The sequence below is a fragment of the Dermacentor variabilis genome, chromosome 6, assembly GCF_050947875.1.
Source record: "Dermacentor variabilis isolate Ectoservices chromosome 6, ASM5094787v1, whole genome shotgun sequence".
Classification (NCBI taxonomy): Eukaryota; Metazoa; Arthropoda; class Arachnida; order Ixodida; family Ixodidae; genus Dermacentor; species Dermacentor variabilis.
The window spans coordinates 147688441-147709461 of NC_134573.1; the positions used below are offsets into that span (position 1 = coordinate 147688441).

The following is a 21021-nucleotide window of genomic DNA, read 5'->3' on the forward strand; positions in this document are numbered from 1 at the left end:
CCTATAAATTCAGATAAGTGTAGATGTAAAGGAGCCTCTGTGGAAAATTTTGTATTCAGAATACTAGTGAATGTATTGTGGCAATCTTGCTAAAAGCTTTGGATACTGAAACTGAAAAAAAAAATTTAATGCCACCATTACAACTCACCAAGAGTGATCTATGATCCGGCATGGTGGGAACCAGAGCTGTTCCTCAACATGATGTCCAAGATTAGGCGGCGCCCGCGGTTAAAAGTGGTGAACTGAAAAATCTTGGAGGCGACGTGCTGGGATTTACGTTATATTTGCTAACCATCAAATGCATGCATTTCCTGTTTACTATTTCAAGGCTGCTAAAAAGAAAATTGGACAGTTGCCAACCCTGCAGCTTTGCCAAGACTGCCTCTATATTCAGTGGTATTGATTCAGTGGTATATACTACTCATTTGAAACTGAGTGTGATAGCATGCCATCGGGGTGGGATAGAACATGCTGAAATAAAACAAGGCACCAACCACAAAAGAATAAGTAAAAATATTTTTTATTTTTCTATGAGCAGGGCTCTCATGTGGGAGTTGAAACGTTAGCCTTAATAAATCTTTTGTGGTCGGTGTCTTGTGTCATTTTATTATGCTACTCATAAACTTAAGCAAAGTGAAATTTTGTTGCAGTTGGCCTTTAAGCTTTCTATGTGGCATCTAACGGGTTTAGATGCTGTGGCTCGTGGTGGACGTGAAAACTTTGCTTACACCGATACCCACAGTGTGTGGGCACAATATTGAAAATTAAGGAGGTTGTAGATTCAAAACACCCTGTCCAGGACCTTTGCTAGCAACATTTTTCAGTGCTGCTCCAATGAAGTTTGCCATGAAGTTCGTCCTCAAGCACTAGAGGACTAGCCACGTTGCAGTAAGGGTTGGCAAGAGGTGCAAACTTGAATTGGTGCAGAAGGGCAACCACTTTGCTGCTTCAGTTTACAAGTGCAAACGTGTGCCACTGAGGGAAAGAGAATAAAGTTTATGATTTAGCTCCTGCTTGGGAGCTTTCGGTGTACAACTGTTGTGGTGCCTACCAGGGCCAGTACAATGTGAAGATTCCTTTTGCTCGGTTGTATTACCTTATCGTCCACTGTTTACGACTGGCTAACCCCAGTGACAACGCGAGTGGGGCGCCACGCAATCCACTGATGTGTGAAAAGGAATATTACGCATATCCCTGCCCAGGATGCTTGGACGTACTGACCAAGGGCTTGAGAAACCAGAGAGGTGGCGTGTAAGGTGAAATAATACAGAGTACATGACTCTCTTAGGCAAGACGGTGTAGAGTACTGCATTCAGCCCCACCATATGAACCCCAGGCCCAACCTGGGGCTATGGCTCCAAGCACGGGCCCAGGCTGGGCCCACTGGAGGAACTTAGTCTACACACGCTTTAAAACTGTCATTGCTTCGGCTATGCATTCTAACACATTACAATAAACCTAGATCCGTGACAAAAAAAAAGGGGAAAAAAAAACATTGCAAACAATGTTTTCCTGCAGAGCATGCATGTGTACAGCTAACATGGAAAGACCGATAGAAGCAAAATCTTGGTTAAAAATTTCTGGCAAGACATTGTACACAAGTGTACAGAACTCCTGTATAGACTTTATGTGGTAAACCCAAGAATTAAACGCTTGCAAAATATGTCAGTTTCATCAGAAGGCAAAGCATTGGCAATGATGACGAAGTTAAGCACTGCGCGCTATCTCGCTGTGTGGTGTTCTAACAGTACATGGAGGTGACATAGCGCTGCACATCATGAACAGTGCCCTGCCTTGTCGCTGTACGTGTCACTCTTAAAGATAATGTTATTAAATATCTAATAAATGCATGCGTTTGCTAGATTACTATGTACTGTACTACCTCCTTACTAGTTGTGTACTAGCCAGGGGCCAGTAAATGCTGCCATTACTAGCCAGAAAGGCTTAGTAGATTTTGCTAAGTCACTAGACTAAGCCACTACAGCCTCATCTGGCCATGGTCTATCATGCTGTGATTCTGACAGCCTCACGCAAAATTTAGATAAACTGCTGTAACAGTCATTATGTTGAATTAAGTTATGTGCAATAGCGTATTACACATGCTATATGCAGTTGGTAGGCTACAGAAATTTGGGTTCAAAACTTCGATTTTTTTATCCAAATACATAGATGCTCACCATTGCAGCATTTGCTCCCCTAAACTATGGCTATTTATAGTATTGAAGTTGCTCTTGGAGGTCATGTCATGTAGTACATTTGTTGTCGTTCTGTGTGTGTTCTTGTTCATCATTGCTTGATGGCGTTGTGGTAGTACATTGTTACCCAGAGTATTGAGCCGTTGTAATGTCCCTGTTAAACATTATGTGTAATAATTCGATTAATATATAGCGAAAGGATGTTTTTTTTTTTTCAGGTGTTTTATATTGGTGTGCTTTTACAATACGAGACTTAACACAACACAAACATCACTAATCGAATAGGCCCCACTGTATTGTTGGTAATTATATTTTAGTTGCCTTAGTAATTGCGCTATCCATATAGTGAATATCACAACTAAGGATTACTGCCATTCATTTAGCGCTCAGCAGTAAGTTGTGGCTGTTTACTAGCTTCAGTAGGGTGTGAAAAGTAGTAAGTACCATTTTACTACTTTCATTTACTATAAAAGGATAGTGCTTGTTTTGACAAGTAACCTGCAAGTATTTAGTTGGTGAATATAACTACCTTTTCTTCTTTAAAGAGTGCACGCTGTCACATGAGAAATGTTTGCGATGGTGTTACACACCTCAATGGTGCACGAGATGGGACTGATGAAAAACTGGGAAAATTTTTGGCACTTGACAGCACTAAATTTAGTGTGACATTTACTGCTCTTTCCACTCAGACCAATGTATGCAGCGCAATGTAGTAAGCACACAACTTCTCAGTAGGAACGCTGCTGTGTGCACATACAACACTCTGACAGCTGTGGAAGCCAGACCGCTGCCCTGGCTCTAGCAGAGCCGATTGAATGGAGCACGAGGATGATTCATTTGGTCACACAGCATGGAACAAGATGGAGTACTAGCTAGCTCAGTCTCATACCCTGCGCGAGAACGACTCGTCTTCTACGCTATCGCAGCATGTGCGTGCTACGCATGAGAGTTGATGGCGGCAGCGCAAGTGCTCCTTCAAAGCCCTAATTGCCATCGTGATAAAACAGCCGTTGCAGAAAGAAAATGCTTAACATTTATTAGGTGCAAAAGCAGCTAAAAGTTCAAATGCGCTTATTCTAACTCTGAACAAAAAAAAAAAATGAAGGTGGGAATTGTACTGCCATACAGAACCCTCTGAACCCACGACAAAGCAAATTTCATGCACGAATTGAAGGCTCATGCAGAACACTGCGAGTGTTAAGGCAAAAGCTATCTGTGTGTTCTGGGGTGGCCATAAAGCAATAGTCAATATGATGCAATAAATAAAAATAGTGGTAAATAGTAAAAATGATGCAATTGTAATAAAATTATTGTATCAGAGCAATTAAATTATGCACTCGCAGGAAGAAGTAATAACCAGACCCCATCAAGAGTGCTGTATTTTTTTTCTTTTGTGCGAGCAAAGCTTGTTTTTGCAGCAACGAAAAGAATGAGAAAACTTTTTACAAAAATAAATCGGGACAGAAAAAATTGGAACTCTCATTTTGTTTGCTAAGGTAATTAAGATCACTTTTCTAACGCGTCACATGTGCTTTGCATAGAATGCCTCGGATCTATGCAGGCCACCAGCATGTGTTCCAAGGTCTGACCTAGACTTATCAGTGACCAGGCCTGGCCTAGTCCTGCAGCATCAGGCCCCAGGCCCGCGCCCATCAAAAATCCCTTTACCCGGCCGGGTCCATGCAGTACTCTAAGACAGTGTCCGTTCATTTTGTATAGTGCAACTGAACAAGCCCTTCAGACAGAGTCTTTATTTCATACAAAATGCGGATAATCTTGAAGCCGTTCAATGCAATCAACTTTTCACTTAAAGAAGAGGGGCGAAGGCATCACTGCTTTGCAACTGGTGCTGCTGGAGGAGCAGGTGGCGAAAAGGCCCGGCAGAGTATTCTGCAGCACATGGCAATGCTGTAATGGAAACGGCGGAGCGTGCAAGTTTAAATCCACAAGTGTGCAGAAGGGAAGTGCACATTTCACCACAAGAGACAGATTCTGTCAGCCTCTCTGAATGAATATTTCTTACACTTGACCAAGACAGTGAAACAGGCTAACTGGTTTTTCACACTGGGAATCTGAGTAGCTAGAAGAACAAGGATGTTACTACACTCGCAGAATGAACTACCATGACAGGAGAATTTAATGTGAACGCCAAATAGGCATGATTACTTCAGAGTGCAATGTCATACTGCTACTTATCTGGTCACTAAATGTGGCATGAACTGTGATCTAAACATAAGCGCCAAAGTTACGTCGATTTAACGAACTGAAACAAAAGTACCTGTATTAGCCTAAATTGGCATGCTTCATTCTGTGAGAATAGTACGTAAGTGTAGCAGCTGTTAAAATTTAGACCAGCCAATATCTTCCTTTTCTATACTTACTGAATATCCCAAAGCCTTTGCTATACTTCCTACACAGAAAATCACACCCAGGAAACAATAACGGGGCATTAAAGGAAACCAATGTGATGGTCTAGAAAACAATGTATGAACAATGGAGAAATGAAGGTTCCTCCTGAACTAGCACATATTGCAGGTGTATTATCATACATAGGTAGCAAGATATTATAATATTGGACTATACAGTAATAAACCATTGCTGTCTTGATTTGGGCTGAACCACATAAGCATGATTATTATGACATCAGATAAAAGGTGACTATGCAACACTTATGCGGAGGCTCTAAATAGGGCCTTCAAGTGCAACATACGATTGCAAGGTGGCACTAAGCTGAAGTGTTCCGATAGGAGCGAAACACAATGGGGTAGCACCGATGGGCCAGCGAGCGTGTGCTTGCGCAGCGAGGCTGCATGGATGTAAGCATCCTTGTAGCTGGTCGGGCCATTGGACCTGGACACCCTAAATAAGTATACTTTGGGTCACTTTCTGTCATCTACCAATTTCTCACAATACTACTATTCCTTAACAGCCTTCTTCCAATGGTGTGGTTAGCTTTTCCACAGAGCTCAGTAGCCTGGTGGCTAGGCTCAAATTTTGGAAACAGGAGGGGGAGAGGGGCATCGAGTTGTTGCTTTCTAAAGCTAGTAATTCAGAGAAAATTATGCACTATATTCATACAAATGCGTATTTTCTTTTCAGATATTAGCAGCATAGCTCAGGCTTGATACTTTAAATATAATTGCACCACCATGAAAGAAGCTAGTGGCAGTCTTTTACACATTTTTTCTTTAATAAAGAAGTCCAAATATGCAAGGACACCACAATTGAATGATATAGAAAAAATTATAAGTAGGGAACATCGGCCATTTGCCCTGCTAATGAGTCTCATTTCAAGCAAAAAAAGTGCCTGGGAGATTTTCTGAAAGGTGCCTTGTGCCAGCCTAGTCGAAGTAGCAGCTGCTTTCATTATGTGCCTGCATAGGTGGGCTCTAAAGCAAGTTCTTGAAAGCCGTTCACAACGTGACAAGACACTTTGCACTAGTTCAAAGGCAGACAATGTACAAAAACCACTATACATCAAGCCGCTACACAACAAAACCTCTACAACAGTTGTGTCGTGCAAGACACTTCATATTACATCAATTTTGCATTGCATTGCTGGAACGTCATTATTATGGCGCGTTTTGAGGACGGGACACAGAATCGTCAGCAATTGTCCTCTGTGCATTCTTCCTGTGTCCTGTCCTCAAGGTGCGCCGTTTTAACTATGTTAATTTTACATATGTGTACAATATGAAGACACTGACCTCAGAGCTGCAACCAGTCCTGCTGGCATGACCTTTCCCGAGTTAGCAAACCTGTAACCCATCACACCAGCCAGCAATCCAGACACGGCTGCAAACAGAGAGCAAGAAAATACCTATGCTCATGACAAGGCTAGCTGAGAGGTAACGCAGCTTGTAATGCAAGTTAGCATAACAGGCTGAAAGGAAAATCTGGGAGATTTACCTTGTGCTGAAGCTCTGCAGAACTACAAAAAAGCATTTCATTCTCGTTTTTACTTGCAATAGTACATGCCAAATTCAAAAGAGCTAAATAGCTAATGCTAGTAGCTGAATATGTATCCTACATGTTGCAAATAAAGAAGGTAGGTGCACCAAACATGAGTTGCGGAGCCTCCAATGGCAGATCAGAGGCTCCACAAAGATTATTACTATGCATTAGAGTTAATATTGTGCACAGAATGTGCATTGAAAAAAAAAAAAAACACAGCGGAACCTATCTAGCAATGACTGGTGTAATGTGTTCTGCATTGAATCAGTACAGCGACAACTTATTGCCGTTGTAGAAATTAGTTACGAGGCGTGTACTGCACCAAAATTCTTTCGTGCTTCTTTAAAAACGCGGCACCATGTGGCGCCACCACTGTAAAGCCTGCGCGTGGCCTCCATAATGCATGGTGCTCCATTGCGTGCGAATGCGGCCACTCGCGTGCGTCTTTCTGAACGCGCTGCGCCATCTAGTGGCACCGCTGAGAAGTCCGCGCGTGACCGCTGAGACGAGAAGCATGGCGCTTCAGTGCGCATTGGTGTGAAAGGCATTCATTGGAAAGTGCCACATAACCAGTACAAGAAAACCTAAATGTCTTGACATATTTTACGGCACATCGTGATATCAATACACAGCCAAAGGTAACATCTTAGCCTGAAACCACAATCTTTTATTTTTCCAATTAGCTTAGCATTTACAATAACTGGCCAAAAGGAAGTGAGCTGTTTTTTTACTGTCGCGGCCTTCCTTAACGCATCCTCCTTCACCACTACCTGACTTGCGAACTTTCTCTTAAATGCACGGCATCCAATATGTTAACTGCTCTAAGCTTGATTTGTCAAACGGTTGAAACATCAACTAACAAAGTTCAGTGCTGCCAACTGAGACATTTTTTTCTATAAAACAGAGCGCTTACACGGACGAGAGTACAACTTTCCAGAGCAGAAGGGCAATATTCAGAGGCAAAGCAACTTTCATAGGCAGCTAGGTCAGACCAATGGTAGAGCACAGCGCGCCTTCCCGAGCTCTTACTCCCCAAAACAATAATAAGATATTCAAATGGGCTTCGAACTGTCGCCCAACGTTCGAGGAGAAATGTAATAATATCCAGAACTACGCAGAGCGAATATCGCCGCATATTATTTCGCACAGGTAGTCGACCTACGGGTTCGTTCGTGAGCCGTATCTTGCGTCGGGGAGAACAGCAGTACGACTTTATGCTTCAGTATGTTAGCACGAAAATTACCTTAAAAACGCTACTAACAGTAATGTCTCGGCATCAGGCTTGCTCCGGCGCTGATGGAAATGAAGAAAAAGAATATTCCGGGGGTCGTCTGCAATTACCAGCGGTCACCATTACAAGCTTCCTCTCAGGAATAAGGAAGTACTTGCCGAGGGATAAGTAGTAGTTGTGAGGGTCCTGCGTCGTCTGGTAGGCTCCTATTAGTGCAAGGCCACCGAACGCCAAGCCCATAACCAAGGATGTGATGCTACCTGCAAAGCAGTTGCGGTGAAACATACCACCAACGATCGAGAAGATGCGCGGTGCAATCGTCGGACTCACCAGCTTTCACGTAGCCTATGACACCTCCTAATGCCACGATTATCGCGTATCCATAAGCCCATATGTCGGTATCCATTACCGTTCCTCTTGTGATTATCGGCACACAAGAACGATTTCTGCGCGAATTTTAAAAGACCCACCTCGCGCCAACACTTGACGTACGACGTACGCCCACTTCGCAAAATAGCAGCTGGATTGTCTCGGTCAGTGTCCTGGCCTTAACTGGCTTCATGCGACTGAATAAGTACAAAGAAAACAAAAGCGGAAATGCTTTTATTTTGCGCTTGGTTCGCAGTGCTTATAACCGCTCCAGATGTTTGACACGTTCTGCCACGCGATTAAGTTTTACGTTTTGCACTGGAGCAAACGCGGATGTAGTTTTAACCAACGTTTGTTGGTACTATGGTTGATAAAAATGTTCTTAGGATGAGAGTGCTCTCCAGCTAGAGTTTAGTAGAATCGTGCAATAAAGAATGTAACTCGAGCGAAAGCTTGATGTTAGAATGACGGTAAAATGGGCTTTCTGGCTAATCCATCGGTGGTTAATGTCATGAGGCTTCGTCAAAAATTACCCGACATTATTCACGCGGCTACCTGCAGGAGGAACTTTTGCTGACCTGTCGTGTCTTACACTAAAGACCAAAACTCACGAAAAACCCTCTGCCCTTGCTGCACAAATGTTTTAAATTTCCTGCTGTACTTGCGATAAATATGTCAAGGACTACTTTTTCATATATGGTGTAAAATGTTTGATGATTACATGTTCGTAAATACATACGTAGCGTCTGACCTGACACATAATTAGTTATTCCTCAAACTACGTATTTGATTCGGTCAGAGAGACTAAAGGTGGAAGCGTTTTTTATTATATCTTGATGGTGAAGAACGCTAACTGACATTTTTCGTGTGAATTTCAGTTTCGGTTTTGATTGCACAGTCTGGCAACCGGCATGGCCCAAATGCTTTCGCGCTCCTCATCTCCGGACAACTGTTCGTTCTGCGTGGCGAAGGAACCTCGGTGTTTTAATAGCTTTTAGGGATTCCTGCGGAAACAACTAGCATGCCACTACAAATGCCGGTAAGTCCTTTGAAGTTTACATTCTCCGAACGAATACGCACTGTTGTGGTAGACCAAGTGATAACATTTGCTGCCGTTTACTATTTTTTCTGAATGGAGCTGAAATTCAGTCGAAAAGATGCTCCAAATTTAATACCATTAAAGTGACACTTATGCCGTAATAGGGAACGTGATTATTATCGTGTATTGTGAATTGAGGGGTGCATGTTATCATCTGTCTGCTTCTGCACTTCGATTCACCGCAGCCGCAGTTAATTGCGCGCCGGTGAAGAGTAAAGTATAGACCTCAGGAACATTTACTAATTGTACAGTTATATAAATTATGTTTTTGATGGGCACTGGTTTATCGATTCGTGGGATAATTTCAAATTTTTACTGCAAAATATGAGGAGTGGCGCGATGTACGAAGGACCTTAGGTGTAGGAAACGAACGTACGGCTTCGCGTTTGATTGTTGCGATCTGTACCTAATCCGCTTATTTGCGCTTTATGTTGGCCGAACACGTGATGCTTCGCGCTCTGTTCCAGGTATGGCGACAGCTGTGCCGGCCTGTCAGTGACCTCAGAAGGAGAGGCATCAGCAGCAGTTGTGACAAACCGAGAAGAGTCGTCGTCACCGGTCTGGGCATGGTCACGCCTTTGGGAGCTGACGCCAAGACGTCGTGGAGCCGGCTCATACAGTCGCAGAGCGGCATAAGTCGGCTGGGAAAGGAGTTCGACGGTATTCCCTCCAAGACAGCAGGCCGTGTGCCTACCGATGCTTCTCAAAACCCGTCACCGTTTGACGTACATAAATTCGTTTCCAAGTCGGAGCTGCGGAGCATCTCATTGGCAACTGCGTACGCTCTGGCTGCAGCCAAAGAAGCGCTAGATGACGCCCAGTGGCACCCGGATTCGGACACTGACTGCAGAACAACGGGAGTAGCAATCGGCAATTGCATGTGCGACCTGGAATATGTTGTCGACACCGGGATGGCGTTAAGAGAACAGGGCTTCAAAAAAATTAGCCCGTTTTTTGTTCCGAGGATTCTCACGAACATGCCGTCTGGGCTTGTCAGCATTCAGCACAAGTTGAAAGGGCCCAATCATTCGGTTGCGACGGCGTGTACGACGGGCGTGCACGCCATAGGCGACGCGTTAAGCTTTATACAGCGCGGATACGCTGACGTCATGGTCTGCGGTGGCACAGAGGCCAGCGTGTCGCCCATGTGCGTTGCTGCCTTTGCAAGGATGAGAGCTCTGAGCACCGCCGAGGACCCTGCCGCGGCGTCGAGACCTTTCGACAAGAGCAGGGACGGCTTTGTTGTAGCCGAAGGGTGCAGCATTCTCATTCTGGAAGAACTGGAACATGCGCTTGCCAGAGGAGCAAACATTCACGCCGAGGTTCTGGGATACGGGCTCTCTGGGGACGCGTTTCACATCACGGCAGCAGCCAACGACGGCGCAGGCGCGTTCGCCTGCATGGAGTCCGCGTTGAGAAACGCTCGCGTCAACGTCCAGGAGGTCGGTTACGTGAACGCTCACGCCACCTCGACGCCGATTGGGGATGCCGCCGAAGCGCTGGCGATCCGCCGTCTGCTAGGCGACAACTTTAGCAAAGTGGCGGTGTCCGCTACCAAAGGCTCCACGGGTCACCTCTTGGGAGCAGCCGGAGCCACGGAGAGTGCGTTCACGGTACTCGCTGTTCGCGATGGAGTGATTCCACCTACGCTAAACCTCGAATGCCCGGATGTTGGGGCCGATCTCAACTTTATCGCTCATCAGTCGGCACCTTGGAGAACTGAGAACGCGACCAGAAGGGTTGCGATTAAGAACTCTTTCGGATTTGGGGGCACGAACGGTTCGCTTGTTATAGCAGAGTACAGGCAATAACACCGTTTATTCTACTATATTTTTAGTGTTTCGAATTTTCGCACGTTTGATGCTAGCGCATAGTGTGTTGTAAAATGCGCATTATTAAAAACACGCATGTTTACAAATCTGTTGGTCCGGATAATTAAATATTCGAAGAACTCTACAATTTATGAAAATCGTCGATGTTCAGCGAGCAGATTTTTATTGCGACAACAAATATACGGAAGCGCGAGGCATGCTTTCGTCGCTGGCGTCGTCGTGCTGTCACGGTATCGACGGGCATGCGAGGCCAGCGCCTAGAGAACCACACAACGCGAAGGCATCCTCAGAAAGTCTCTAGGATGCCAACATCAGGACATTCGTACAACCTTATGATGTCCTGCACTAATCCTGAAAGGCTCCTCCTAATCGAGTCCATTTGTCCGTCCTAAGTAGATACTGAGTACATACCGTACATAATTGGAGAACCATTTTAGGATGATGTCAGGGCGTGTTCCAAGACACTGTAATCAAGACACTGTGTGACACTGTAATTAGAGGACAATTTATTATTTACAAATTGGATTAATATATGCATGACGCAGCTATACGAGAACCCATATTGCAGGGCTACGTTTTTATATTTGTGCTCTTTCATGTGCTCTAATTCTCAGAATTTTTGCGTCTTCGTTTACTGCCACCATTAAAAAAGCAGTTCGGTATCAAACGAACTACCTCAGGTGCAGCACCACCTGTGAACTTACGATAGCAGTCTTCGAGATCTGCTGCTCTTGCTACTTCAAGGGAGCCTTCGGTGGGTGGAAGACGCGCATTGGACACCACGACCAATACTATTAATAATAATGATGGTGTTTAAAGCGAAATAGTATACTTATTTTGCAGTGTGCCGTTTGCATTTAGTTTTTGGCTGTACTCGATTTCGTCCAGGCAAGCATATGAAGCTCCCAAACAAACTCACTTGGCAGCAGCGTCCTGGGAATGTTTCTCGGATATATGTCAATTTTGGTTCGCGACAAGTCCAGCAGTAAATGCATTGCGTTTAGAATTTGTGGTGGGCATGGTGCTTTGAACGCCCTCAGTACGTCCCATAAAAAGCTCGGACGTTCGAACCTTTCCGGGGCATCCACGGGATGTTTTGTGTTGTCTGACGAACTCCGATGGGTTTTCCTTCGGTCTCATAAGGCCAGTCGGCGGTGCTCGTCATCACGCCAGCTTTGAACTGAACGCCTTCTGCAACGCTACGCTGAACCTTGCTATCGGTCCCAATGGGACGAAATATGGCAGCCGGCGCGCGCAGATCTCGGAGGCTATGGGCGAAGGTCCCCATTTTTTTACCCCAGTCAGCAGGGGCGCTTTTCGAGCCCGATCGGATTTTCGGAATCGCGATTAGCTCCTTCGTGCAAGCTGCAGGAGAGCGCCAATCGCATTCGATGAATTAGATCACGATCGGGCTTGATAGCGACCGAACATGCCCCGTGTGACTGCGACAGCGATCGTTAAATAAACGAAACTAACTTGTGTTAGCCGTATAAGAGTGAGAAGCTTGATTCTGGAATTGAGTATACCGACTACACTCTAAGAAAAGTTTACATCCTTTGAGTCTTATCTTGCCACACAACGGTAAACGTCATCTGTCTTGTCCGCATTTCCTTTCTTTAACGCTGCGAGCCCGGTACTTCCCAGTAACGAACGGCATGCGCGTTATCAGCATGACATAGCATTCCCGACAGGAAAGTAGCGGGCACGGGGTTTTCAAGAAAGGAAACGCAAGCTAGGCAGATGACGATTGTTGTGTGGCAAATATGCACCCCAGTTAAGGGGTGTAAACCTTTTTTAGAGTGTATTATAGTAGTACATCACATAGATATACTTCCACGCGCGAATTGTACAAACCATGTCTGACTGTCTGACTGATCCACGCAAAGAATAAGGAAAAAGCACGTAGCGATACCACTTGTAAAGCTAACACAGAGATTTCCATCAGGTCAACACGGCGGTATTTGCGTCCATTCCTTTCTTCTACATTTGCGCTTATTCGTCCTTTTGTTTTTCCGTTTGGGTTCCCGTGAACTGCATTGCGAACGCGACGGTAACAGGGTCGTCAATTGCTTCCACGCGCGAAGTGTACAAACCATGTCTGACTAATCGCAGAGGGCCTTGCTGTACCTTAAAGGTACAGGTCTTGCCCGCGTTTCCTTTCGTTAACGCTGCGAGCCCGGTACTTCCCAGTCACGAACGGCTTGCGCGTTATCAGTGTGACACGGCATTCTCGACAGGAAAGTAGCGGGCGCCGAGTTTTCAAGAAAGGAAACGCAAGCAAAGCAGATGACGGTTAGTTGGTTAGTCAATTGGTGTTTAATGGCACAAAGGCAACGAAGGCCATGCGCAGATGACGATTATTGTTGTGGGACAAATATACATTCCAAAGGGTGCAACCGTTTTAAGATTGTGTAAGCCCTAAAGGGTGTAAACATTTAAAGAGTGACCCTGCGATATGGACCCCTGGCCATCAGTCAGCCATTGGCGCGATCTAATTGTCCCTTCTGCTTTCGCAGGTAGCACACCTCTTGTGGTATTGTCCCTGACTGCGCTCATCAAGGCGCCATTACCTGTCAAAAAAATGTGGGTAAGCGCCCAAGCTTTCCACTTCTGTGGATCGTTATGGCACGCATGTCAAACAGTGCGTTTACGTGAACCCGACAGAAGCAGGCCGAGTCGGCTGTTCGGGTTGGAATATGCTTGTCGAGTTTATGTAAACGCTAGCCGGTACGCCTGAACGAGCGTCGAGTCACAATGCCTTTCTCAATGGTCGAGTCGGGCTGACGTGGGTCGACTCAGCCCGGTCGTTTAATTACAGCGTGCATGTTAACGCAGACGCATGCAGGCGGGTCGGGCCCGCCAGCGCCATGACTTGTGCGGTACCGAGACCACTGTGACGTAGCGATTATGCGCCTGCAGTGGGAATATTATCGGGACAAGCACTGTGCAAAGCAACGTACTTACCTCATCGCAGCGATGACGTCCATGAAATAGAGCTGATGCAAATCAACGTTTATAGATACTTTTCTTTTATCAATAAACGTTGGTTGGAGATGGCAACAACTGGAAGCCCAGCGCAGTTTGAACGCGTTGCTGTCTCGGTAGAGTCTCGGCTCGATGCTTTGTGGCGTCGTTGTCCAGGATCGTCAGAAGCGAGTGTAAACGCGGTCATGTCGGGGTTGGTCATCCCGATTTCTTACTCGACCCACTCGTGTTGGGTGCATGTAAACGGAGTCATTAACTCCTGTCGGACTTGACCGCATGGTTTACACATTTTATGCCGCAGGTCAATTTTTTGAATTAATAAAGAAGAAATAAAGAGACGTCGAGAGGAACGTCGGTAGGAAGAAGAGATGGAAGAAGAGAAGAAAGGTCGCCGCTAGGGCTTCCTAAATTTGTCGCTAACGCTATCTTATATGAAGAAGCACGCCTGCCTTCTGATGCGATTTCATATCATAACAGTACAAACTTTTCTAAATATATATGCATCACCACAGAGATCACAATATGTTATCGTTAATGAACCGCGGGCTCATTTTTTTTTAACTATCAGGGTTCACGTTGCTATCACGTTGTTATCTAGCTCACGTTGCCCTCAAGTTTTTGTTCATAAACTATTGGACCCATTAAACGTTCACATATGCAAGATGGTCTTACTAGATTCCTCGTATCCAGATGCTAAAATTGAATTTGATGATATTTTCCCCAATAATAAACATCGTCTGAATGGTATTCTGGAAGACCACCTTGCACACCTGGATACAAAGACCGGTATAGCAACAGATGCTTCCGTCTGTGAAGGAAAGGCAGGCGTGGGCATTATATCACCACATCTAAGTTAGCCTTTTTCGATTCGGCTACCTGACTTCACGCCTATCTTTCAGGCAGAATTATTGACAATTGTCTTAGCTTTACGTAAATTACCACCATCTATGTCATCAGCCATAATCTTAACTGATTGCCTGTCTGTGTGTTCTTTACTAACCACACCCAAATTGTCAGATTTCAAACTTTTCTTTCTCTTCTCCCAAGACACTTACGTCTCGTTCGTTTATTAGTGTGGGTGTCAGGCCACAAAGGTCTAGCCTTAAACGAATATGCACATACACTCGCAGTAGCATCCCACGATGGTCCTATAATCCCATGCATTCTACCTTTGTCAGCTTTCATCACTGCGGCGCAATTCAGAAAATATACTACTACAAATAAGTTCGCGTAGTCATCATTGGCAACATCTGACTTCCCACATCTCAGCTTTACTTGGAACAACAAATGGTGCTTCTCTAGAGAAATTGAAGTCACGATTAAACAAGACTACGGTGCCGAGTCCCCCACTGAGCTTTTACCTCCACAGGTCTGGCTATATCTCCTTTGTACCCTTTATGCGCAATGAGAATGAATCTCTGGAACGCTTCTTTTTGACATGCACCGACGTTTTATTATTCATTTTTAGAAGAACCCTTCCAAAAGCTATGCTTATTTAATGTGACTCTTCCTGTAACTCTCAAGGGGTTACCGCGCACTGGGTTACAGCCACAGGAACGTTTGTGAAGCCCTTTACATCTTTCTGCGTGAGACAGAATGAGTTGTATGTTATAATTCTTCTACATACTTATAATGTTCACAAAATATCTAGATAATTGATTATTCATACCTGCAATAGTCGACACTTTGAATCCCATTTGCAAGATACTTTTTTTCATTTCATCCTAATTTATTCAGCAACAACAATAACAACAAAAAGTGCTAACAGTTCTTCACCGCCCGATTCATGGACGATCCCCCAGATCTTTATTTATTCTATGGTGGGCTGCGCCCGTGGTTGCGCCAGTTCACTGGGGAACGATTTTCGGCGACTCCGCTGCGCCCACTGTTTTGTCTGGCTAACTTTGCCGACGCACAAGCCAAAGCAAGCATTGTTCGTAGCCAATAAAAGCGATTTTGTGATGGCCGTCGTTACCACTCTCCCCTGTTGCAAGATACCCAAAGAGTAACGTCAGTAAGTTCCCGTATTTTCTTACAAAAACTTAAAGAGCTATCTGTCTAAGTTTGCGAAAAAATAAAAAAGGAGATAGATTTGCGTTTGTTTACTTAGCCGCTGGGGCAGTGTCGCCGTTCTGGAAACGTGCTACCGTACGGCGTGGTTGCACTTTAGTTGGAACTTCGCATGTGGCACATTTATTTGCACAGTTCATTACCTTTAGCTCTGACAGCGCCGTATTTTTATGGTGTATTCGAAGTAACTTTGCTGAATTTCATGTTATAGTGAAGTTACGGAAAAAATGTTGTGTGCTTAGACCATGTTTCAGGAAACCTGATGCCGCGTACGCGAACTCGAAAATGCTTGTTACTTGCAGTTGACATATGGTTGCCTCGGGATTTGAGACCCTTGGCTTCATTTCTAAACCTCCACGTTTTGTAACAAAGTTTTCATGTTAGGCTGGGGTGCGGGTGCTTTGTGTTGTATTGCTTCGCAGTTTGTGTGTCGTCATGGCATGAAACTTCTTTGACAGTCCATCTTCATCTTCACAAGTCGGGGTTATCTTTCCCCTCGCCAGTCATGGACACATCGGTAAACTAGCGTTCTTACGCTTTCGTGCTTGCGATATTAATGCTTGGCGCATGAATTAACTCGTACTGCTGCACTATGTTTTTGTTTGCACTAACGAACTACAGCCATATAATTGCGATGTGGCGCGTGGTGGCATGTCTTGTCTGTTAGCAGATATTTAGTAGCAGCAAATGCATTTTGTTGTGTAGCAGTGATTGCTGTAATCATTGCAGTCTATCTTTTCTGTTTAATGTGACGTCACTCGATTTTACTTGTGCACAGTGTGGTTAGTGCATTTGCGACAATACAAGGTTCTTGCTTCGTAATGACTTTAGTATTGGCTACTAAAGTTAGTTTCCACGCACGAGCTGTCGAGAAAGGAACTTCTAAATTGCAAGTTCAGTGGTGCTCTTGGCGTTCAATTTGATTTATCAAACTCATCAACATTCAAGGGCGTTAGGCTCTGTTTTGATGTCAGGGTTCACACAAATCGAGTGCTCATAGCCTGAGTGCTATTACGAATATGTGTATGATGCAATATGTTCTGGCATGTCATGGTGCTGTCACGTCATAGTGCTGTCACTTTTGCATGGCTCCCTGCATGATCACAGGTGCAGGCACCTGTCTTTCCATGTAATGAAATGCCTGAAAATTTTTCAGACATTTCTTTAATGTGACTCTCAGTTTGCATTATCCATATGCTCTCTGCATGTTTCAATTACACATTTGCACGCTTCACAAATATTCATCCTTTGCTGCAGCTTTCCGGAACAAAGCAAAAAAAGAAAAAGAAACCAGCTCACAAGGAATCTCGCACAGACTCAAAAGAGAGCTTGCAAACCAACAAATACCAGCCTGGCTTACAGCAGGCCAAAACACAGTCAGTACAACTAACTGTAACCAAGAAGAAGAGTGTAGAAGGAAACGAGAATAGTGTGCAGCCAGTCGCAAAAGTGGTGCTCAGCAAAGTGTTGCCACAGCAACCAACTGAAAAGCAACCTCAAGAAGGGCAGCTTGCTCAATCATCAGTAGGCCAGAAAAAGAAGAAGAAGAAGAAAAAGAAGAAGCCCAAGCAACCGTCTGAACAGCAGGTGGCAGAATCCGTTCCAGAGAAACCTGCTGAAACCCATGAGTCTGGCTGCTGCAAGCTCAGAAATCTCAAGGAGATCACCTGCCTCGAGCTGATCTGCCCACACTCGAGCAAGCCAGCGGCCAAAGCGTTTTCATCTGAAGGCCCGAATGCAGGGGCGCCAGCACCACCTTCGTCAAAGTCTTCACAACCTGCTGCCACCACCAATGCTCTCACCCAGAATCACCTGGACAGCCTGTCGGATGCCATTGTGAAGAGTCTGGCATCTCTGGATAAGAGCTCCATCAGCATTACCCTTGTGGACCCTAAGGACGAATCCACCGTTGGCGAGAAAATTGTTCGTGCTCTGCAGGAGCCATTACCTGGCCCTGATCCTGAGATAGTGGTTGACATATGTGGTACAAGTGTGATTGACTTTGGAAAGAAGGACAGTGGGATAAGTTGTAGTGCTGTGTTGCAAAACTCTGGTGCCATGCCGTCAGGAGATAGTGCTGACACAAAGAAGTCTGGTAAGAAAAGCAAGGACAGTGGTGCAGTGAAAGCAGTGAACAATCACGTCGTGCTCAGTAGTGACAAGCATCCCTTGAAAGGAGATGACAAGTCCTCAAAGGTCGTTCAAAAACAAGCAAATGCCAAACCTGTCGTCTCGCAGTCTAGCGAAGCATCTTTGGTGCAGCCAAAAAAGGAGAATGATGGCTTGGCGAACAAAAACACCGGAACGAATGACAAAGCACAAGGTGTAACTGGAGAGAAAACAAAAGCACAGCTGAAGGCGGAAAGAAGAGCTGCTTTCGTAAGTTTTATGCCTTGAGTGTTTGCATGTGTTAGAATAGTATGTGAAAGTTAGGTGCATTGTAAGGATAAAGGATAGTGCCTGTGCGTTCACATTATTCAGGGTACTCACTGCCCATACCCTGATGAGCCTCCATATAAAGCTCTTCTACTGTTTTGAATGCAATTTATAGGGTAAATTCTTTTCTACTGCAGTTTGCTTATATTTATACACATTTTACACAACTATTGCCCCTTTTTTCCATGTATTGGAACACCTACATTTAACTTGTAGGAGCTTATCTTGTGGAGTGGCTAAATTACGGCTGGCACCATCTCATGACTGTCTTCTTCCTCTTTTTTTTTTTCATGTTGGTGACTTAAAGGAAGCTGAAAATGCTGCCCGGCTTGCTGCTCAGAAAACCGAAGGTGAGCTCTTAAGTAAATTCACTGTGGTCCCAACCATGAACTGTGTAGGGAGTGTGACAGTGGTGACCTGACGACTGTGATATTTTCACTGTACTTGTGCATACTGGTGTTAACGGTTTACTAAAATGCTGGGATAGAATTACGAACAGCAGTACTGGTGCTGACACCTGGTGATGTTATGTTCACAGAAGAATATGCTTGATTGTTGTTCGGTCATGGGACACTTCTTGGTGTGGAGAAATGTGGTAGTAGGAAGTTTGCATGATTGTGAGAAACATTTATGCCAGCATGTAAGTGTACACAGCTTCAAAATCCATTAAGAAGCCCACACAGTTTGGTTGAACACAGTGGCATGAGCCCTTGTCACGAGCATCATTGTTAATGGCTGTGTCCTAGCATTCCTAGTAACGGAAATGCTGCGCCAATTGTGCCAAACTGCACCGTGAAGGAAATGCTGCAAAATGCTACGACACATTGTCGTTTATTCCATGTATTGTGCCATGCCTGTGCCGACATGCACCTGCTTTGAATACTCAAGCAGACGCACACGCAATAACAGGGGGAAAAAATGCATTCAACTTTGTCAGTGCTGAAGTATATGAGCATAGTGAGTGTGATTGCTGCTCCAATTGCTCCGAAAGGCCAATCCTGCTACATCCTGCAACATTTTCGATAATGTGCTCCAAAGCTTCTCCGAAGTGCGTGTTCTCTTACTTTAAAAAACCAGCTAACCAAACAACCGACATCATTGATCATACGCACTTGTCATGTGTGTGCGTGGAGGAAGTAAAATGTGGGTGCGAGAGTAAGGCTACTAAGTGCTTGAAATGTGTTGGGTCTGGCCGTTGGTGTTATGGCACTTTCAAAACTAAGATTTGAGAGCTCCCAACTTTCTTAATTATGCTAATGGAGAGCATTCTGCTAGTACAGCAAAGCCTTTTCGTGGTGTAACTTTCCTGTGGTTTGGTCAAGTGGGTACATAATGGCTGAAAATTTTGTTAAATGGGGCAACTCGTTTGACATGCTACTTAGCTTGTTTCTCTTTGTTGCACTGCTGCATATTGCCATTTTTAGCTGGTGCAGCTTAGCGAGCGAGTACTGCACACTCCTAACATTTTTCCTTAGTTGAGTTCCCCAAATTTCCATCTGTCTGTGCTCTTCTACATTTCCTGCCATTTTAGCGGCCAGCCTCCTGCAAACTGGAAAGACAAAGTAGAGATTAGAGGGGTTTGTGGTCATACTATCATTATGATGCTGTAGTGGTCGTACCATTGTCATCCCAGCTTTGTCATCTAATTCTTGTCATGCCATCATATTCATACAGTTGTCATCCCATTACCATAATGCCATCGTCGTTGCACTGTCGTCGTCATTACTTTCTCATCATGCATGGGATTCGCATGTTTTAGTGCCATAACTTTATGTTGAGCTTAAAGATTCTTGGTAAAAATGTGCTTTTTTCTCCTAAATTGGGCTTCCTCCTTCTGTAAGCTCTCTCGCTTCTCTCAAAGGCAATTTATCCACTTGGAAGTATGCATTTAGATGCTTCAAAAGCTCCGTCTTCTGCTACAAAATGCACATTTGGCTGCTACAAGAAGTGGCTCCAAAGTGGCCTTGGCTAATCACTTCACTGTGAGTATATCCCATGCAGGGCCCGGGACTCCCCTCCCTTTCTGAATCCACCAGTGTCTAGAGAGAATGCAGCACTGCCGTGGTGAAGTTCAAATTATCAGAGCTTGTAAAAAAAATTGGTCAGTGACGGACAGAGTGCAGTAGGACCGATACTTAGGCTAGTTGGCTGAAATACAGTTTCCTTTCTGCATTTATTGACACCTATTTGTCACTGTGCGTGCACTTTTGTGGCGCATGATTTCTCGTTACTACAAGTGCTAGATATTTGCGGTTGCTTTGTGATTCATTAGTGATGTGTACGTGCCTTTAGTTCGTGTTTTACGTCTGCTGTGTGTAGCTTAGAAATAATTCTTTTATGTAATTATGGTCACGCACAACTGTGAGGGCGCAGCTGCTCCATGTGCCTTTGCGTATGGCACATGTTATTGTGACTAGGCAGCCCAGATATGGAAAAATAATGTGAAAACGGGACAGGGAAGTAGACGTGGATGCACAAGGTACACAGCGCAGATGCTATTCCATCTATGATTTATGCCTGTGAGGACAACAAAACAGCATCCTTCACTTAGCTGGCTGTGCATATCAACTAGTGGTCATGAGTTTAGCAGATAAAACTCTTTAACAGATGAGATTTATAGCAGATGAAAAGTATAACGAAGCCAGTGACAGCTTGGGAGGAACTAACTCTTTGTTGAAATGCAGAATTAACTGTGAATTCAGGTTAATTCTATGTTTATCTTCATCTCCTTATATAACCATAAGAAAATGGTACAGCAAGTTGAAGAAAAAACTTGCATCTTAGTATAATACATAATATATCCAGTTTTTCAGGTGGTACTAACCCATACGAAGTCTTTTCCTGCTAACT

At 44.6% G+C, this 21021-nt stretch overlaps 3 protein-coding genes across 7 annotated transcripts in view; 2 read left to right on the forward strand and 1 right to left on the reverse strand.

Moving 5' to 3' along the window:
- Window positions 1-3931: 3931 nt before the first annotated feature.
- On the reverse strand, window positions 3932-7931 carry LOC142585437 (transmembrane protein 14C). Its single transcript, XM_075696203.1, has 4 exons — window positions 7711-7931; window positions 7539-7640; window positions 5903-5990; window positions 3932-4103 (listed from the first exon to the last, which is right to left on the reverse strand). The coding sequence occupies exons 1-4, from the start codon at window positions 7784-7786 to the stop codon at window positions 4025-4027; spliced, it is 345 nt and encodes a 114-aa protein (XP_075552318.1). The 5' UTR covers window positions 7787-7931; the 3' UTR covers window positions 3932-4024.
- Window positions 7932-8636: 705 nt separating this feature from the next.
- Window positions 8637-10766, forward strand: LOC142585435 (3-oxoacyl-[acyl-carrier-protein] synthase, mitochondrial). Its single transcript, XM_075696198.1, has 2 exons — window positions 8637-8788; window positions 9316-10766. The coding sequence occupies exons 1-2, from the start codon at window positions 8771-8773 to the stop codon at window positions 10657-10659; spliced, it is 1362 nt and encodes a 453-aa protein (XP_075552313.1). The 5' UTR covers window positions 8637-8770; the 3' UTR covers window positions 10660-10766.
- A 2354-nt stretch (window positions 10767-13120) lies between these two features.
- Window positions 13121-21021, forward strand: part of LOC142585438 (uncharacterized) — a 33965-nt gene continuing 26064 nt past the window's right edge. For 2 of the 5 annotated variants that reach the window (XM_075696204.1, XM_075696206.1), the window contains exons 1-3: window positions 13121-13267; window positions 16993-18114; window positions 18479-18533. In XM_075696204.1, the coding sequence (XP_075552319.1) occupies window positions 13136-13267; window positions 16993-18114; window positions 18479-18533 (1309 nt within the window). In that variant the 5' untranslated portion in view covers window positions 13121-13135. Of the gene's footprint in view, window positions 13268-15587; window positions 15680-16157; window positions 16253-16992; window positions 18115-18478; window positions 18534-21021 lie in introns of those variants that run through there. The other 3 variants (XM_075696207.1, XM_075696208.1, XM_075696205.1) reach the window with 3 other exon arrangements.